Source organism: Aptenodytes patagonicus, chromosome 4 (genome assembly GCF_965638725.1).
Source record: "Aptenodytes patagonicus chromosome 4, bAptPat1.pri.cur, whole genome shotgun sequence".
In the NCBI taxonomy this organism is placed as follows: Eukaryota; Metazoa; Chordata; class Aves; order Sphenisciformes; family Spheniscidae; genus Aptenodytes; species Aptenodytes patagonicus.
In genome coordinates this window covers 27,970,934-27,985,189 of record NC_134952.1, presented here as the reverse complement: position 1 = coordinate 27,985,189, position 14,256 = coordinate 27,970,934, and the positions used below count along the sequence as shown (strand labels likewise).

Below are 14,256 nucleotides of genomic sequence, written 5' to 3'. Positions count from 1 at the left end.
TTTTATAAATACGTATTTTAATTTAATTTGAAACACAGAAAAGGAAGGTGAATATTCTGCAGACACTAAAACCTCTGAAAGTCACTCCACTGAATTCTATGCTATTTAAAATGCAAATGTTGTTTTATTGTATCAGCTTCTTTTGAATTCAAGACAATAACCCTCTCTTGGAAATAATCAGCACCATGTCTAAAAAGTGAATCCAGTTGCCTTGGCTGTATTTGCACAGAAAGTACTGCTTCTTGTATTAAAAATATGTTTTCAACCAGAAATGCAAACAATTTTTTTCTCTCCTTTTAATAGCAAATACCAGATGTGTCACCAACAGGCCGTTACACAACATTGGTCCCTCTCTTATTTATTTTAGCTGTAGCTGCAGTGAAGGAGATAATAGAGGATATTGTAAGTATTTAATACCAATATTTGTAAATAGCTTTCAAATTTTTCATAGATTATTCAGCAAATTTTTGTAATATAATTCTGTGTTGAACCATTCTTGCCTTCTGGATGCTTTTGAAAACTTCTAAAGCTACTTACTTCAGAAGATGAAATCTTTAGAATATGGTGTTATGATTTGAAAGTGTTTACTATATATACAAGTGACAATAACACGGTAAAACAGTGACTGTTGTGTTTATTATATAGATTGTTCCTAGTCAAACAGTTCTCATGAATGACGTACAAGCATATTTTAAAGTGTGAACTGGAACCAAAGACTCCACAGAACCCAGTCAAGTCCAGAATATTGCCAATTTTCTCAAACACGGGCTTTGCTAAAAGAAGATTGGAAGCTACTGAATTCATCCCAGGTGGAATCTATTTTAAAACCAAATAACCTTTAAATATTTATTTGGTTAGAAAAACTTCTTTTTTTCTTCCTGCATGAGCAGGAGCAGAGTCCTTTACTCTCACTAATTATACTTGTGAGCTGGATTTAAGTTCAATCTGTGAATGAGATACTAGACTAACATTTTATAGAAAAATTGTGAGAACTTCTGGCCTTACTCACAATGAAGAAGGTAGGATTAAAAAAAATCTTCCCAGGATCATTTTTATTTTTACATCTTTATTTGAGGTGCATTTAAAAAAATAGATAAGCCCTCAGGAACTCAGAGTTGAGGATCTAGGAGGCTGCATAGTCTCAAGCATCTTCACTTGTCCTCCATACCTGAAACTGGATGGATTTTTGTTTCTCGACCAAGTAATTCCTGGACCTTTTTAGAAAGTGTCTTTTAGCTTGCTACTGGAATTATAATGTGACACTGTTAGTATGTTTAGAATAGTAATCTGTTTGGTTTAATACATTTTAGATGAATGAGTACAGGTCACTAATGTGCCATTTTTAAAGTTTTAAAAATGGATTTTCCCCAGTTGTCAAATCCAGGTCCATGCATCTGATGTATCTCTCTATTTCTAAAGTCACATGCATAAAATCCTTGGTTTCACTGTTGTGACTTTGCACGGTTTTGTAGACAGCAAGGGGAATAGGCCTCTCTCATTTTTTCCCAGCTCCAGCCCAGTGCAATTTACTGTTAGTCTTTCATGTCTTGGTGCTAAGTGTGATCTGCTGACACCTGATGGCCAGGAACACACATGGAATGCTTGTCCTTGTTAGGCAGGTGCCCCTAGCTATGCCAGGCTTTCCTTGGCATCTGGCTCTCTCCAGTCAGCGTTTGTGGTGGTGGTTGTTTTGCTTGCTTCTTGCATTGAATGAAAACTTTGGAAGAGCTGGGATATTGTCCAGACTTGGAAGTGTCCATTCTGACTTCCTCTCTTTTGTGGGTAGGGAAAGGAATTTCAGGCTCTGTTTCACTTCATACAAAAGATGTTGGGGTTTTCTGTGTACCTTCCTGTCTGCTCTTCACTGAAAGCATATGGTAGAACCTGTCTCTCTAATTTGCGTAACATAGTTGAGTCTTTTAGTTGATGTCTTTTGTAACTAAGGAATTAGTCTTGATGATTTACCAAATCACTCTAGATGCTAAGAATTTCTTCATCTGCTCTTGTTCTCGTTTAGTTCTGCAGAAATGTTATGTGGAGGACAAGAAGTTAGATACATCGTAATATGGCAGAGTGCCTTGTCCACTAGAGGAGTAGTGTTCCCATTTTTTTATGTTGTGGGCTGTTTTCTTGGTTTTTGGAAAGCATTGCAAGTAGTATAATCTTTCCCTGCACACAAATAGTTGGCTTCCTGGGAGCATGAGATTTATTGTGTTTGAGCAGAATTACAACGTATGTGCAGAAACACGATCAAGAGGAAGAGTGGTGAGCTGCAAAGGAGGTCTGAAATGGAGGGGGGTGGCTGGTCACGTGCTGCCTTTCCTGCTGATACAGTCAACTCAGTTTTCTCCTCAGTTACCTCTGTGAATGGATGGTAGGCAAGATACATTGTCCCCCTGGGTTGTATGAAGCTCCTGGGCCACAGAGTTGAGTGGTCCTGCAAGAGATGATGTTTCTGTTAAATGTTTTTGTTCTATTTTGCATTTCTAGTATTTGCTGCCCAATAGTCAGCTTCTCCTTAAATGTCTGTGTTGCTTTCTCTTTATATAAATGAAATCCCTTTTTATAAAAGCCATAAAATCAATTCATGTTCTTTCAGATTTTTTTTTAACCATTCTGCTGTTAATGCTTACAGACTTATACCATCTGTCAGTGTCTAGGCAAATATAAAACTGAGGCTGTTGCTACTGTACAAAGTGTCCTTTTTAAAATTATCTCATCCACTCACTTTTATGTCATTTGCTTCTACCATTTGCTCTTTGCAACTTGAAGTGCACAGTTTGGCGTGGGGGGGAAGACAGGGAACAGGTTTAGTGGGTTTTTGCATATATTAGCTAAAACAATAAGGTTCTTATTACCAAATGCTACAGAGATACCTGAAGGCAATTCAAATACTATTTTTCTTTCTGTTAAGTTTACATTGTCTCAGCACATAGTTAATTCCTGCTATACTTAGTTGAAACTGAATGAGATGAAGGAGCTGATTGGGAGAATTCAGGTGCTAATTTAAAGGCTCTGTGTGTATGTATGTGTGTATATATATATATATCTGATGGTAACTTCATGAATTTCTCACTTGCACAGCCGAGTTTCACAGACTATAGTCCAAATAAAACAATTCACTTTGTTTTTGTAGTCAAACAGGTATGAAATTTAATGTTGCCTGCTGGTTATATCGTGCAGGAGTATTTGGCTGACTCTGACAGCTGTACTTTTTTTCCTGGGAAAGCTGACCACTTGCTGCATAGTAAAATATTCAGTGTGTTTTCCCTTAACCTTTAATTTTCATTATGTCTTAGTTTCTTTACACAGTGAGATATCCAAGATCTCCAGGAATGGTTATCTTCATCTAATATTAAAGCAAGATTAATTGGCTTTGGATGGGAACCTTATATATTGATATCAATAAATATACTTATCAAAATAATACTTTTAGCTCAAGAACCAAATGCTTCCTTTTCTGGAGTGAAATCCCAAGAAGCAGAAGATGTTAGCAGAAGACATTGTTCGTGAACAGCATGTGTCTTCCGTATATGCTTCAGAAGTGCTAGCAAAATTTGTGGCATGCAGTGCTAGATTACCAGCTGTTTCCAGTGATTTTCACCCATCATACCTCAGAAAGCAACTGACATTAAACTGTTGCTTTTCAAGCTGGAGGAGACTCTCCCTGTGGGCAAATAAACACCTGCTTTGTTGTTGTTGCTCCTTCCCATTGATCAAAGGTTATTTATCTGTAAAATCAGCCATCTTTTTGAAAGGAGAATCTGCTGATAATCTGGGAAAATCTAGTGAAAAATACTACCTTGATTTAGTCTTTGCAAAGTGATAAGGTGGCCTTTTAAGAGCTGCTAGCTCAGTCTCATACCAACATTTTTTTTAGAAATAAATCTCTTAAGTAGCTTGATTCATTTTTCTTTCAATTTACAAGATTGCTTCTGATTTTCTTTGTATTTCAAAGGCATGAATTCTGTAGCTGTATTCAAAAAGGTTACCTAAACCAGTTAATTCTATTTAAATTAATTTTCCAAAGCATGTTCCTGCTCAGGAAGAACTGAGTTCATTACTATTAAGTACTGTGTTTAAACTAGTCGTTTCCTAAGCTTTTTGTAGTTAAGATGAGTTTGATTATACCTTGAAAATGCTGGTGGTTAGTAGCTGCATCAAAAGACTTCTGTCAAAAGGTTTCTCACAGCTATATTAAAACTGAGGCACGTCATGGCCTGTTTAGGGTGGGGGGGTTTTGCTGATTTTTGTTTGTCTTTGTTACTGTTGCTGAAGTCTGCAGGCACTTAGTGGAAGTGAAGTCATGTGTTTACCCAGTCATTGCTTGACTTCAGATCTGTATGAGACACTTGTATGAAGAATGGTTCCATGATCTTTGCTCTGGTAGAATCATCTCCTAGTTCCAGGAAAGGGCAAAGCTGTGGTACACAAATACACCGCTTCCTTATATACGGAAGTTGCTTAGATAGCAATTGCCCACATGAGAGGACATTTTAGTACACCACGATTAGCCTGCAACTGGGTGTGACTTTCCTGATGATCATAACTATGCAAGTAATCCATAGTCCTGTTTAAAATGTTTTTAAAATCAGTTTATTGAATTGATGAGTGGGAGGGGGTAATACATGTGTTTTTTATCTTAAGTGTGAAAGCTTTATCATGTCAACAGAAGTCTTTAACCACTGTGCATTTTTAATTTAGAAAAGACATAAAGCTGATAATGCGGTGAACAAGAAACAAACTCAAGGTAGGAAATTTTTTAAAGCCTATTAATTGTGGTTTGGGGGGCTTGTTTTTTGAATTTTTTGCAAATGGTAGTAATGTAATCTGAACTGCTGACAGGTAATTGAGTGAGAAATTGCTAATGCAGATTACTTCAAAATTTGGACTCTAAACAGTTGAAATAACAATTTGCAGTCACATTAGTCCCACAAAATGGAATATGTTCTAGATTAAGTTTAGGAGGTTCCTAAGAAACTTTAACATTTACTCATTTAACACAGGTGATGCTGTAGCTGTTAAAAGATCATAACCGTTATATTTAGTGGGCCTAGGTTATGATGAAAAGTCTATGCATTTCTGAGTACGCAAATCATAATTTTTTTCAACCAGCAAATCTTGAATAATTCCATTTTGGAAAATTCTGCAATTGGAAGAATAAGTCATAAAATGGAACTATCTTTCTATGCTGCTTCAAAACTGTGGATGAAGATGAATGGAGTTTTTTGGCTTTGTTTTTTTAATATGAAATCAGTGTGATGGTTTGATTAGAGATAATGAGATTTTTAGCCAGTGTACCCAAACCAAAACTTCGGAATGTGATTTTTTTTTTTTTTATTTTTTTTTTTTTTTTTTTTAAGATTTTAATGAAAGAAGTAGTATTAAATCAGAGGATTATTTTAGCTCAGAAAGTGAGGGAGATGTTAGCTAATATGTCCTAAACATGCTTGTCAGGTAGGAAGTCCAAGTTTAAGTTCCTGCTTTGCTGCTCTTTACCTTTTCATGTTACCTGTTCTGAGGTAGGTCTTTTGATAGAGCTGGTCCTCTTTTTGTAAACAGGAGGACAAATGAGTGTCATGTGAATTTGATTGCAGAAAGTATGAAAAATACCACAAAGAGGAGAATCTTACATGGAGTCTTTTTTAAATAAATAACAAACATAACCTTAAGTTTTTTAGGGAGGTATGTAGTCATTGACTAAAGATAATCAGAAATCTTTAGCACTGCTAACCACTGGAAATGTTTCTAATTTAAAAACATAAATTTTAAAGCCTACCTAAATTGTACATAAATCTTAAAGTTTACTGTAAAATTTATGGGGGGCGGAGGGGGGAAGATAAAATGAAACTACTGAGCATGTAGCTCAATAGGAGGTATGGAGAGATCAGAACAGGGAGACAAATCTGTGGACTGAAAGCACTGGGAATAGAAATCTCCAGAGAACAGGCCTAGAGAAACAGATAACCTCTTATCTATACATAAAAAACAAAAGAAAACTTAATGTAGGCATCCAGAATTCTTTCATCAAGCATTCATAGTGTTTGAGATTGCAACCAGCAGTTTTAGATGGCAGGGAATCTTGAAGTGCCTTGTCAATATTTTTTTTGTCCAGAGTGTGCAAAGTTTTAAGTTAATAAAGGACTTGTTTTATGTCTTTCCTGCCTCTTCTCCTTGGTTACCTCTCATTAGGCTCTTTGGTGACTGTTCCTAAAATTCCTGAATGTTCCATGCATGCAAAAGAGCATCTTGGAAGTTGAAAGTGTAATGAGGATACATAAATATTGCTAGCGAAGCAAGTTTCTTAAGCTAATGCAGGATTCCCATAAGTACATCAATCCTAGTGTACTGTCAAATATAGTCTATTGTCAAAGCAATAATTAAAAAGTTAATCAGTATGGTACTCTCTTACTTTGTTTTCATGTATTCAGCAGTTCTGTAACCCTGAAAAATAGTGAAGTGCATAGTACATTATAAATCCAGCTCCACCTTTGGTTGTCTTTTAAACATACAAAATTGTTAACAAAATGACATGTGCATGTATAGATTCTGTATATGGGTTTCCCTTCATCTGTCTGTTCCTTAAAGACCATCTGTATCTCAGTTAACCTAAAGTAATTAACCTCCTAAATGCCCATTACTACAAAAAACCTTTTGCATGGGATTTTGATTTATTAGGCTGCATTAGGGATGATTTTTGTTACCTCAGGCTGCATACACGTACAGCAGGACACCGTCAGACACTGACATGATGAAATGTGCATTTCTGCAGTGTGGTGAAGTGGTCTTCTACAGGGCAGATGGAGCATGCTTTTGAAAGTTAGTTGTTAGAGACAGCTGTAAAATGGGAGATACAGGCTGCAGAAGACTTTATGGCACAAGTTCTCTAATCATATATAAGAGGTGCATAGCAACACCACCACTTCTTTTGTTCTCATAAGAAAATGGATTTAATTGAATGTCAGTGTATGTTAATTGTGCTTAAAAGCTTATTGGATCAAGCTAGGGTTAGGGTACTCTTGAGATTTCAGGTGTCTCAACATCATGAGTCCGACTCATCCATTTGTGAGCTGATTTTATCCAGCTAAACCAGCAGGAAACAAATCCAGAAAGAAAAGCTGACCGTTTCCTTCCATTTAGTTGGTTAAACTGGCTCATCAAAGGGTCCACCAAACACCAGAGGCACGCATTAAGCAGTGAGGGCACACACCTTTGCATGGGGTGGGGGCAGAACAGGACCTTCCCTTTGCAGTGGCAATGCTATGTTAGGTCAGCTTGGCTGCATGTGAAACACCCTTAGGATGTATTTCAGCAGTGCAAGTGCTTCTGCAGCCAGCACTTCTTAAGAAGCTCCTGGCCACCTCTGACAGCTTATTTACATTTCAGACTTGCAGAACTCCACTGGCAGTTATTCTACTATAGCTATTTGTGAAATTTAGTCATCTGGATTACTGCAAGGTATATTTTTAATCCTCATCAGTTCTTTCATCTGGTTGATACCGTGGCCCCACAAACAGTATTGCTGACACAAGGGGATGGAAGTTAGGTAGTTGGTGGCACAATTATCAAATGTCTTGAGTTCCTTAGGACACTATTACAGCCAGTCCTCACTCTGGATCTGTAGTTTTCCCCGTGGAGGGAAATGGTTTGTCAAAATAGATTTTGTGTAATGACCAGCTGATTGGTGAGACAGTCACTTAAATATCTCGGTTACTGTCTGAAAGGGAGGCTGCTCCATTTACCATTGCCCTGAGCATATCAGCACTAATAAATTTGGGGGAAGGAAGGGTAAGGGAATTTATCTCTTCCTAAAGAATTATTCAGCAGGTTAGGTAACGACTCGCAGAAATCATTGAGATATACAAGAACAAGGGTCAGTCTGGACAGAACCTCAAGGAAGACTTAGATGTAAAGGCCATGTGTATTCCCAGATTTTGATCCACTTTTTTGAAATCAACACATGCTTGCATAAGAATTGGGTCCTGACCAGGCGCTTAGATAAACATCCTGACAGTTTGAAAGCTGGGAGACACAGTGAAAGAGAACAATCTGTTGGAGGTATCCGAGTATTGATACATGGCAATACGTTTTCTTTTCATTTCATTTTCTTTTCTCACATCAATCTTCAATGGCTTTGTAACTGGTGCTAATTAAAAAAAAAAAAGTCACCTTTTTTATTCTCTGAAAACACAATCCTGGCAGTTAACTGGCAAACAAGGCATGGTTTTTTATCATAGTAGCAATACTTGAAACCAGACTAGTGGAGTGTGCTTGCAATATTAATTGCTATTGCCAGGAAAAATCTGTACTAAATCTTACGCTAAATGGCATGGGTTGATTTTTGGGGTTTTCCAATATATTTATGGAGGAGATGACTGCAATGATGCTAAAGTTCTCTGACATGCAAATAACAGTAAGAACAGCTGAATCCTAAGAAGCCTGCTGGTGACTTTTTATTAATCTCTTTTGTATGAACCTCATCAATATTTGAACTGAGAAAATATTTCTTTAATTGATCCCTCCCCATAATTTCATAACTTTTTGACTTTAGAACTTTTTATTCCAATTACTAATTTACTTTAGAAAACACCACGTTACCATACAATCTATATCAGATTTAATTGATTCTCAACCCTGTAAAATGTTCTGATTGACTTTGTAATAAGATTCTATGGTACAAAAACTGTTATACAGAATATGTGCTGTATAATTGAAATGCTTGACCTGAATTTATAGAAACAAGGCATGCTGTAAAATACTGTGTAAATGAGCTGTGTCTGTATGGCCTTTCATAAGGAATCTAACACATACCTGTATACTGCAGTTAGATTGTACAACTGGAAAATTCTCTTTTTCTTTTTTTCAGTACTACGAAATGGTGCATGGGAGATTGTCCACTGGGAAAAGGTGTGTGTTTATGTTGGTGACTTTCAGAGCGTAATGCGGATTTAATATTTGCTTTATTTCTCCAAATAATCGTCATTGATAATAATTAACTGGTATGATGGGAAATGTATAGTCTTTTGTATTTTATTTTTTGTTTGTTAATACTTGTCTCTTAAAATGTACTTTTAAGTCAAGTCAGTTTTGATGGCATGAGTCAGGCAAAACTGCTGTTAAATGGTGGGCTTTAAGTTCAGCGAAAAATAACTTGAATAATATGATTGACTTGGGAGTACACACATATGGCAAAATCATACAGTTCCTTAGTATTATTTGATGTGCCAAGGCAGAAACTTCTTTCTGGAAACTAGCTACTTTGTGTATTTGCTGAACTTCTTTGGCTTAAACCATGAGAATTTTAAAGACTGTTATGCAGTCGTTAGTAAGGGACTGTTAAAGGTAACTTTCAAGGACTAAATGTTATGCTGTCTATCTAGTCCCTTAGTTTTATTGGTTTCCATACCTGAAAGCTTGAACAAAATTTGACCCATGGTAATTTGGAGGCAAGGTTCAGATGAAATTGGTTTATACCTTTGAAGAAGCAAGGATAAGGTATATAGTGTGATGCAAAAGAACTGTGATCTTAGGGGAGATTAATGTCTTCTTTAACTTAAATTCAGTCTTCAAATAAAATATTTTACAATAACTAGCAAAAGTAAAGAACTACATAGACAAGGTCAGGATTAGGCCTATTAAAGAATAGATTTCCAAAGAATTCCAGTAACCTTTGAGTACCTAATACCTACAGGCTTCTCTAAGTGTGTGAGTTTCTAACAGTCTTTCTAGCAAATTCAGCAGGTAAATATTTACTGTGCTTAAAACAAAGGGATAACATATTTTGTTTGAGACCATTAACCAATTCCCAGTTTTCTTTCAGGTAGATGTTGGAGATATAGTTATAATAAAAGGCAAAGAGTATATACCTGCTGACACTGTACTGCTCTCATCAAGGTAGAGATGCCCACTGATGCTTATAGTGTAGAGGCTGGTTTCTCTACCCTGCATTTATTTATTTATTTATTTATTTGTGATTGCTCCAAGGAAATAAGGAATAAACAAAAATGCTGCTGTTCTGAAGTGTAGTCTTTTGTTCATTTGGGCATTTATCATTTCAGGCAGTGTTTCTTTAAACTGTGACAATTACAGTTTTAAAATTACACTGGCATTCAATTTACCCCGAAGAAAAACTTAGTCTGTGATTTTGTTGTTGGATATAATACAAAAAAGGCTGATTCTCTGTCTAAAAATTGGACCTCAAGTGCCATATTTAACCAGGTTGGCCTTTTGATAGTACCTAACAAGTTGCATACTACAAATAAATTAAAATTGATATATTACAGGGAACAGAAATGGTTTTTAATGGATATAATCACCAGTTTGCTGGCTGAATCAGGAAAAAAAATGAACATGATATGTGAACCATCAAATTAGCACTGTCTTTATGAGCCGAACATTCACTTCATTCTCTAATATGTATTTTATGAATAATTTCAGCACTGAAAGCAAGACTTAATTTTTAGCATGTAATGCTTTGACTCTTTTTACATGGACAATCAGAAGTTGTTTATCATCATTTCCTTGGATGGTTTTATTTAAGAAATCCACATCTTATGTGGAAGATGCACATTTTTCAACATCTATTTGATCAGGTCAATAGACAACATATTCTAAGATTTTTTTTTTTAAATGAAGATTGTTTAAATATGATCAATTGTATTTTGATTTATTACTGTATATTTACAATGCAATTTCCATATTTTTTTTCTAGCGCAAGCAGAAGCATTATTGTAATGTGTATCATTATGGATTAGGTATAAACCCTCTATGATCACACTGAAGTTCATGAATCCACTCTTACATACAATTAATAAGGTTAGGATCTTACGCATTTCTGTGACAGACTGTGGTGGAGACTTGTTTATTCCATCTTCCATTATATCTCAAAATCAAGTGTAGCTGTTTCTAAAATACTTCTATTAAATTATCAAGTGTAAAGTAGTTTCCAGCTAATACTGTAAATTTTCTCCACAGTCTGTCCTCAGTACTAATGTTTGTCATAATTTCAGATGTTTTAGTATTTGTATCCTCTATTAACCTTTTACTTCTGCACTTCGAGAAGCATTTATAAATTTTATTGGTGCTTCTCCACCAAGATCTTCATAGGCAATACACCATGCAGCAAAAACAGTTGTTCTATTGGCCTGATAGTACTTTCTGTCATGCTAACCCTAGTGTTTTGCAAGCAAAACGGATTACATCCTCTCAGAGCAGCTTGGTTATAATCTTCCTGAGTAAGCTCCTAAATTTGAGTCTTTGCCTTCACTGTTTTGCCCTTTTGGATTTGGAGGACACTTGTGTCACAGTGTTCTCCAGCTGTAGTTTACACACAGAAGAATACCAACTGCCTGCAAAGCCTTCTTTCCGAGCCTTGTGCCCCCTGAAGGAATCCCACATCACGTGTTGATAAATTGAAATAATAGTCAGCTGCTGCTGGACTTGTCAGGACTGTTACCTCTTTGTTTAACCTCACTTTACTGCCCTTGTCAGAACACACTGTCCCAACTATGACCATTACTCACCTTGAATTTTCCTGTCAGGTTTTCTTCTAGGATCCAGTTTGCAAAGGGGACTCCTTGAATCGTGATTGCTTTTCTGGGCCCAGTTCAGGCATTTCTTCCAGCTAAAACTTCCTTCTTAGTTACATTACTAGGGTCCTGTTGCAGCCCTCCTTCCAGGAGAGAACCCTGTGCTACTACATTACCTTTAATTCTGCCTGCATACCGGCAACTGCTCTCCTCCTCCACCGCTCATCTCCACGTGGCCATGCATTCTCCAGGAAGACAGTCTCATCAATTTTGCTTTCCAGATGTTTATTGATGCCCAATTACATTTTAGGTTTCCATAGCAATGCGAGCCTGTGGGCCTGGTTTTAATTCAAACTAATAATATTTGGTTCTTTTTACCAGCAATAGCAGTTTCTGGAGAATAAGAGGATCTTAATTATTTTAGGAAACTATAATCTCTTACAGTGGAAGGACACAAACCTCTCAGATTTAATTCCATTTGGTTCTTGCTAGTTCAGTGTAAATTGAAATTTACAAAGCTGAAACAAAACACAAAATCACTTTCAGCATGTCTACATAGAAGGGTTCTTGTCACCTGACTTTTCTGAAAAGTTGGTGGAAAATCTTTTGTTGTGGCTTTTATTTTTTTTAATTCATGTATGGAGTGGCTAGAAACTTTGTCAGTTGAGAAATAAGCGTAACAGCTTTTTATTTTTACTGTACAATATCAATGTGTTCTGCAGCTTAAAATTGGTGCCTTACAGTAAAACAATCCACTCAAGTAAAAATGAAAATATTCTACCTCTTTTCTTTCTGACCTGATTAAAATAGATTTTGAAAAAATTGTCATCAGACATTTTAATTAACATGTATTGTTTGTATAGTAATTTCAAACTCTTTTTGTCTTTGTCCATTTGTTTGGGTTTTGTTTTTTTTGTTTTTGTTTTTGTTTTTTTTTTTACTATCACTTATTTTTCTGTTCTAATAATTTTCAAACTGGGATGTGTAGGTGGCAGTAGGGGAAGTAGTGAAAGTGACCAATGGGGAACATCTCCCAGCTGATCTCATCAGTCTGTCATCAAGGTTAGAATAAACTAGTTGCACAGGATACGTGTACGTGGGTCCTCATATACCAAATATGAAGAACACTGCCATGTTGATAATCTTTGCTTTGCTGTTCACCTTTCTTCAACAAAACCCACACATTTATAAAATTACAAAGGGTTTGGTGGATAAAAGTACAGATCATTAAAGTGTAAATACACAGTAACACTCCAAGAAATTAAAATTTATTTCAGTCCTCTGTTTTTACACTATCCCCATGAAATTTTATCAGACAAGTTGTCATTGAATAAACACACAGCAAAACACCAGGATAAATATGTTTAATTCCTTAGAGCAAATTAAGAAGAATATACATGTTTATACCAACCCACTGTTTTCAGCAAAGAATATAGTTTAATGTTGGTAGGACTGGTAGAGGACCCTCTGCACAAACTTGGATGTTGCACAGTCTCTGCTGCATGCACTGGCAAAAGCAGCGCTGTTCTTGTGTATTGTGACAAAACGCATGTTTCTTAGACACGTCAGCTTTATGCTATTGTCTGCACTGTTACTGCACTTTGTTTTTCCCTAACAAATCAATGGGCCTGCCTTGATCTAACTGTAGCTTATTTACTTTGGAGGTCACTGCTGTCTGCTACAGTAATTACAATTAAGCATGTGTCTCACTTGAAATGTCTTTGCTGCCTTAGTCTCTTTTAAAAGTGCTTCACAAAAATATTGTTTGTTTTTTACTATTAACTAATAAAAATGCTAGAATTGTGATAATTTTTTATACCGATGATTCCATCCAAATGATCTAAACAGAAGTTATTTACATTTTTAGAAAAGTTTGCCAAGAAGAAAATGCTAGCCTGAAATGAATTTATGATAAATAATTATCACATTTTAATGCTTTTGCTTTACAAAAATGTTAGAATAAGCTGCAGAACTGTATCTTGCAAGCATTTTAAAACTAATTCGCTTATCAGTAGCCACTGTTGCATTAAGAAAGCAAAGTTTAAAAAACACTTGATGCTTGAATTTCATGCTAGAAAGAAGGAAAATATTAGAAGCTTTAAAGCGGTATAGAGAGTAAACATCTATTCTTTTAAGTTGTAAGGGATTTTTGTGACTCCTCTGGTCCTTTACAGGATCAAAACTTCTTTCTATCATAGATATAAGTAGTAGGTGTTCTGTCCTCATGTCCAGAAAATGGGAGCCGAGTGGAGTAATTCGGAAATCTTGACCTGTTAGACCTGTTCTTGTTTACTATCTACTTGCAGAAAAATAATTTTGTCCTTCTGTATCTCTCTTTTCCTAGTTAACACTTCTATAATGGTTGTAATATGTTTTAAAACCTAGAAGTATTTTACAAAATACTGCTGTGATATACATCAAAAAATTGTATTGAAAAAATAAAATGCCATAAGACTTTTATCAGTATATGTCAAATAGATGGACTATTCAAGTAGTAATGTTCTACATAAACTTAAAACTTTTAATTTATAAAAAAAAAATTTAAATTGCATAGAGGACAGATATATTTCAAAAACTGTATTGTTATCCATAACTTAGACTTTTTTTTTAATAGGAGAACCCTTTACAAGAAAACTTTCATGTCTAAACTACTGCTGCCTACAGTAGTGGGCACTACGAATGCACTACATTTGTGCCTGTATCTTAGTCTGATGTAAAAATGTAGAAA

At 35.7% G+C, this 14,256-nt stretch overlaps 1 protein-coding gene across 4 annotated transcripts in view; it reads left to right on the top strand.

Moving 5' to 3' along the window:
- The window catches only part of ATP8A1 (ATPase phospholipid transporting 8A1), a 121,566-nt gene that overhangs the window by 14,774 nt on the left and 92,536 nt on the right, over positions 1 to 14,256 (top strand). For 2 of the 4 annotated variants that reach the window (XM_076336183.1, XM_076336181.1), the window contains exons 4-7: positions 304 to 402; positions 4,705 to 4,750; positions 8,867 to 8,907; positions 12,517 to 12,590. In XM_076336183.1, coding sequence (XP_076192298.1) covers positions 304 to 402; positions 4,705 to 4,750; positions 8,867 to 8,907; positions 12,517 to 12,590 — 260 coding nt within the window. Of the gene's footprint in view, positions 1 to 303; positions 403 to 4,704; positions 4,751 to 8,866; positions 8,908 to 9,820; positions 9,895 to 12,516; positions 12,591 to 14,256 lie in introns of all 4 variants that reach the window. The other 2 variants (XM_076336184.1, XM_076336182.1) reach the window with 1 other exon arrangement.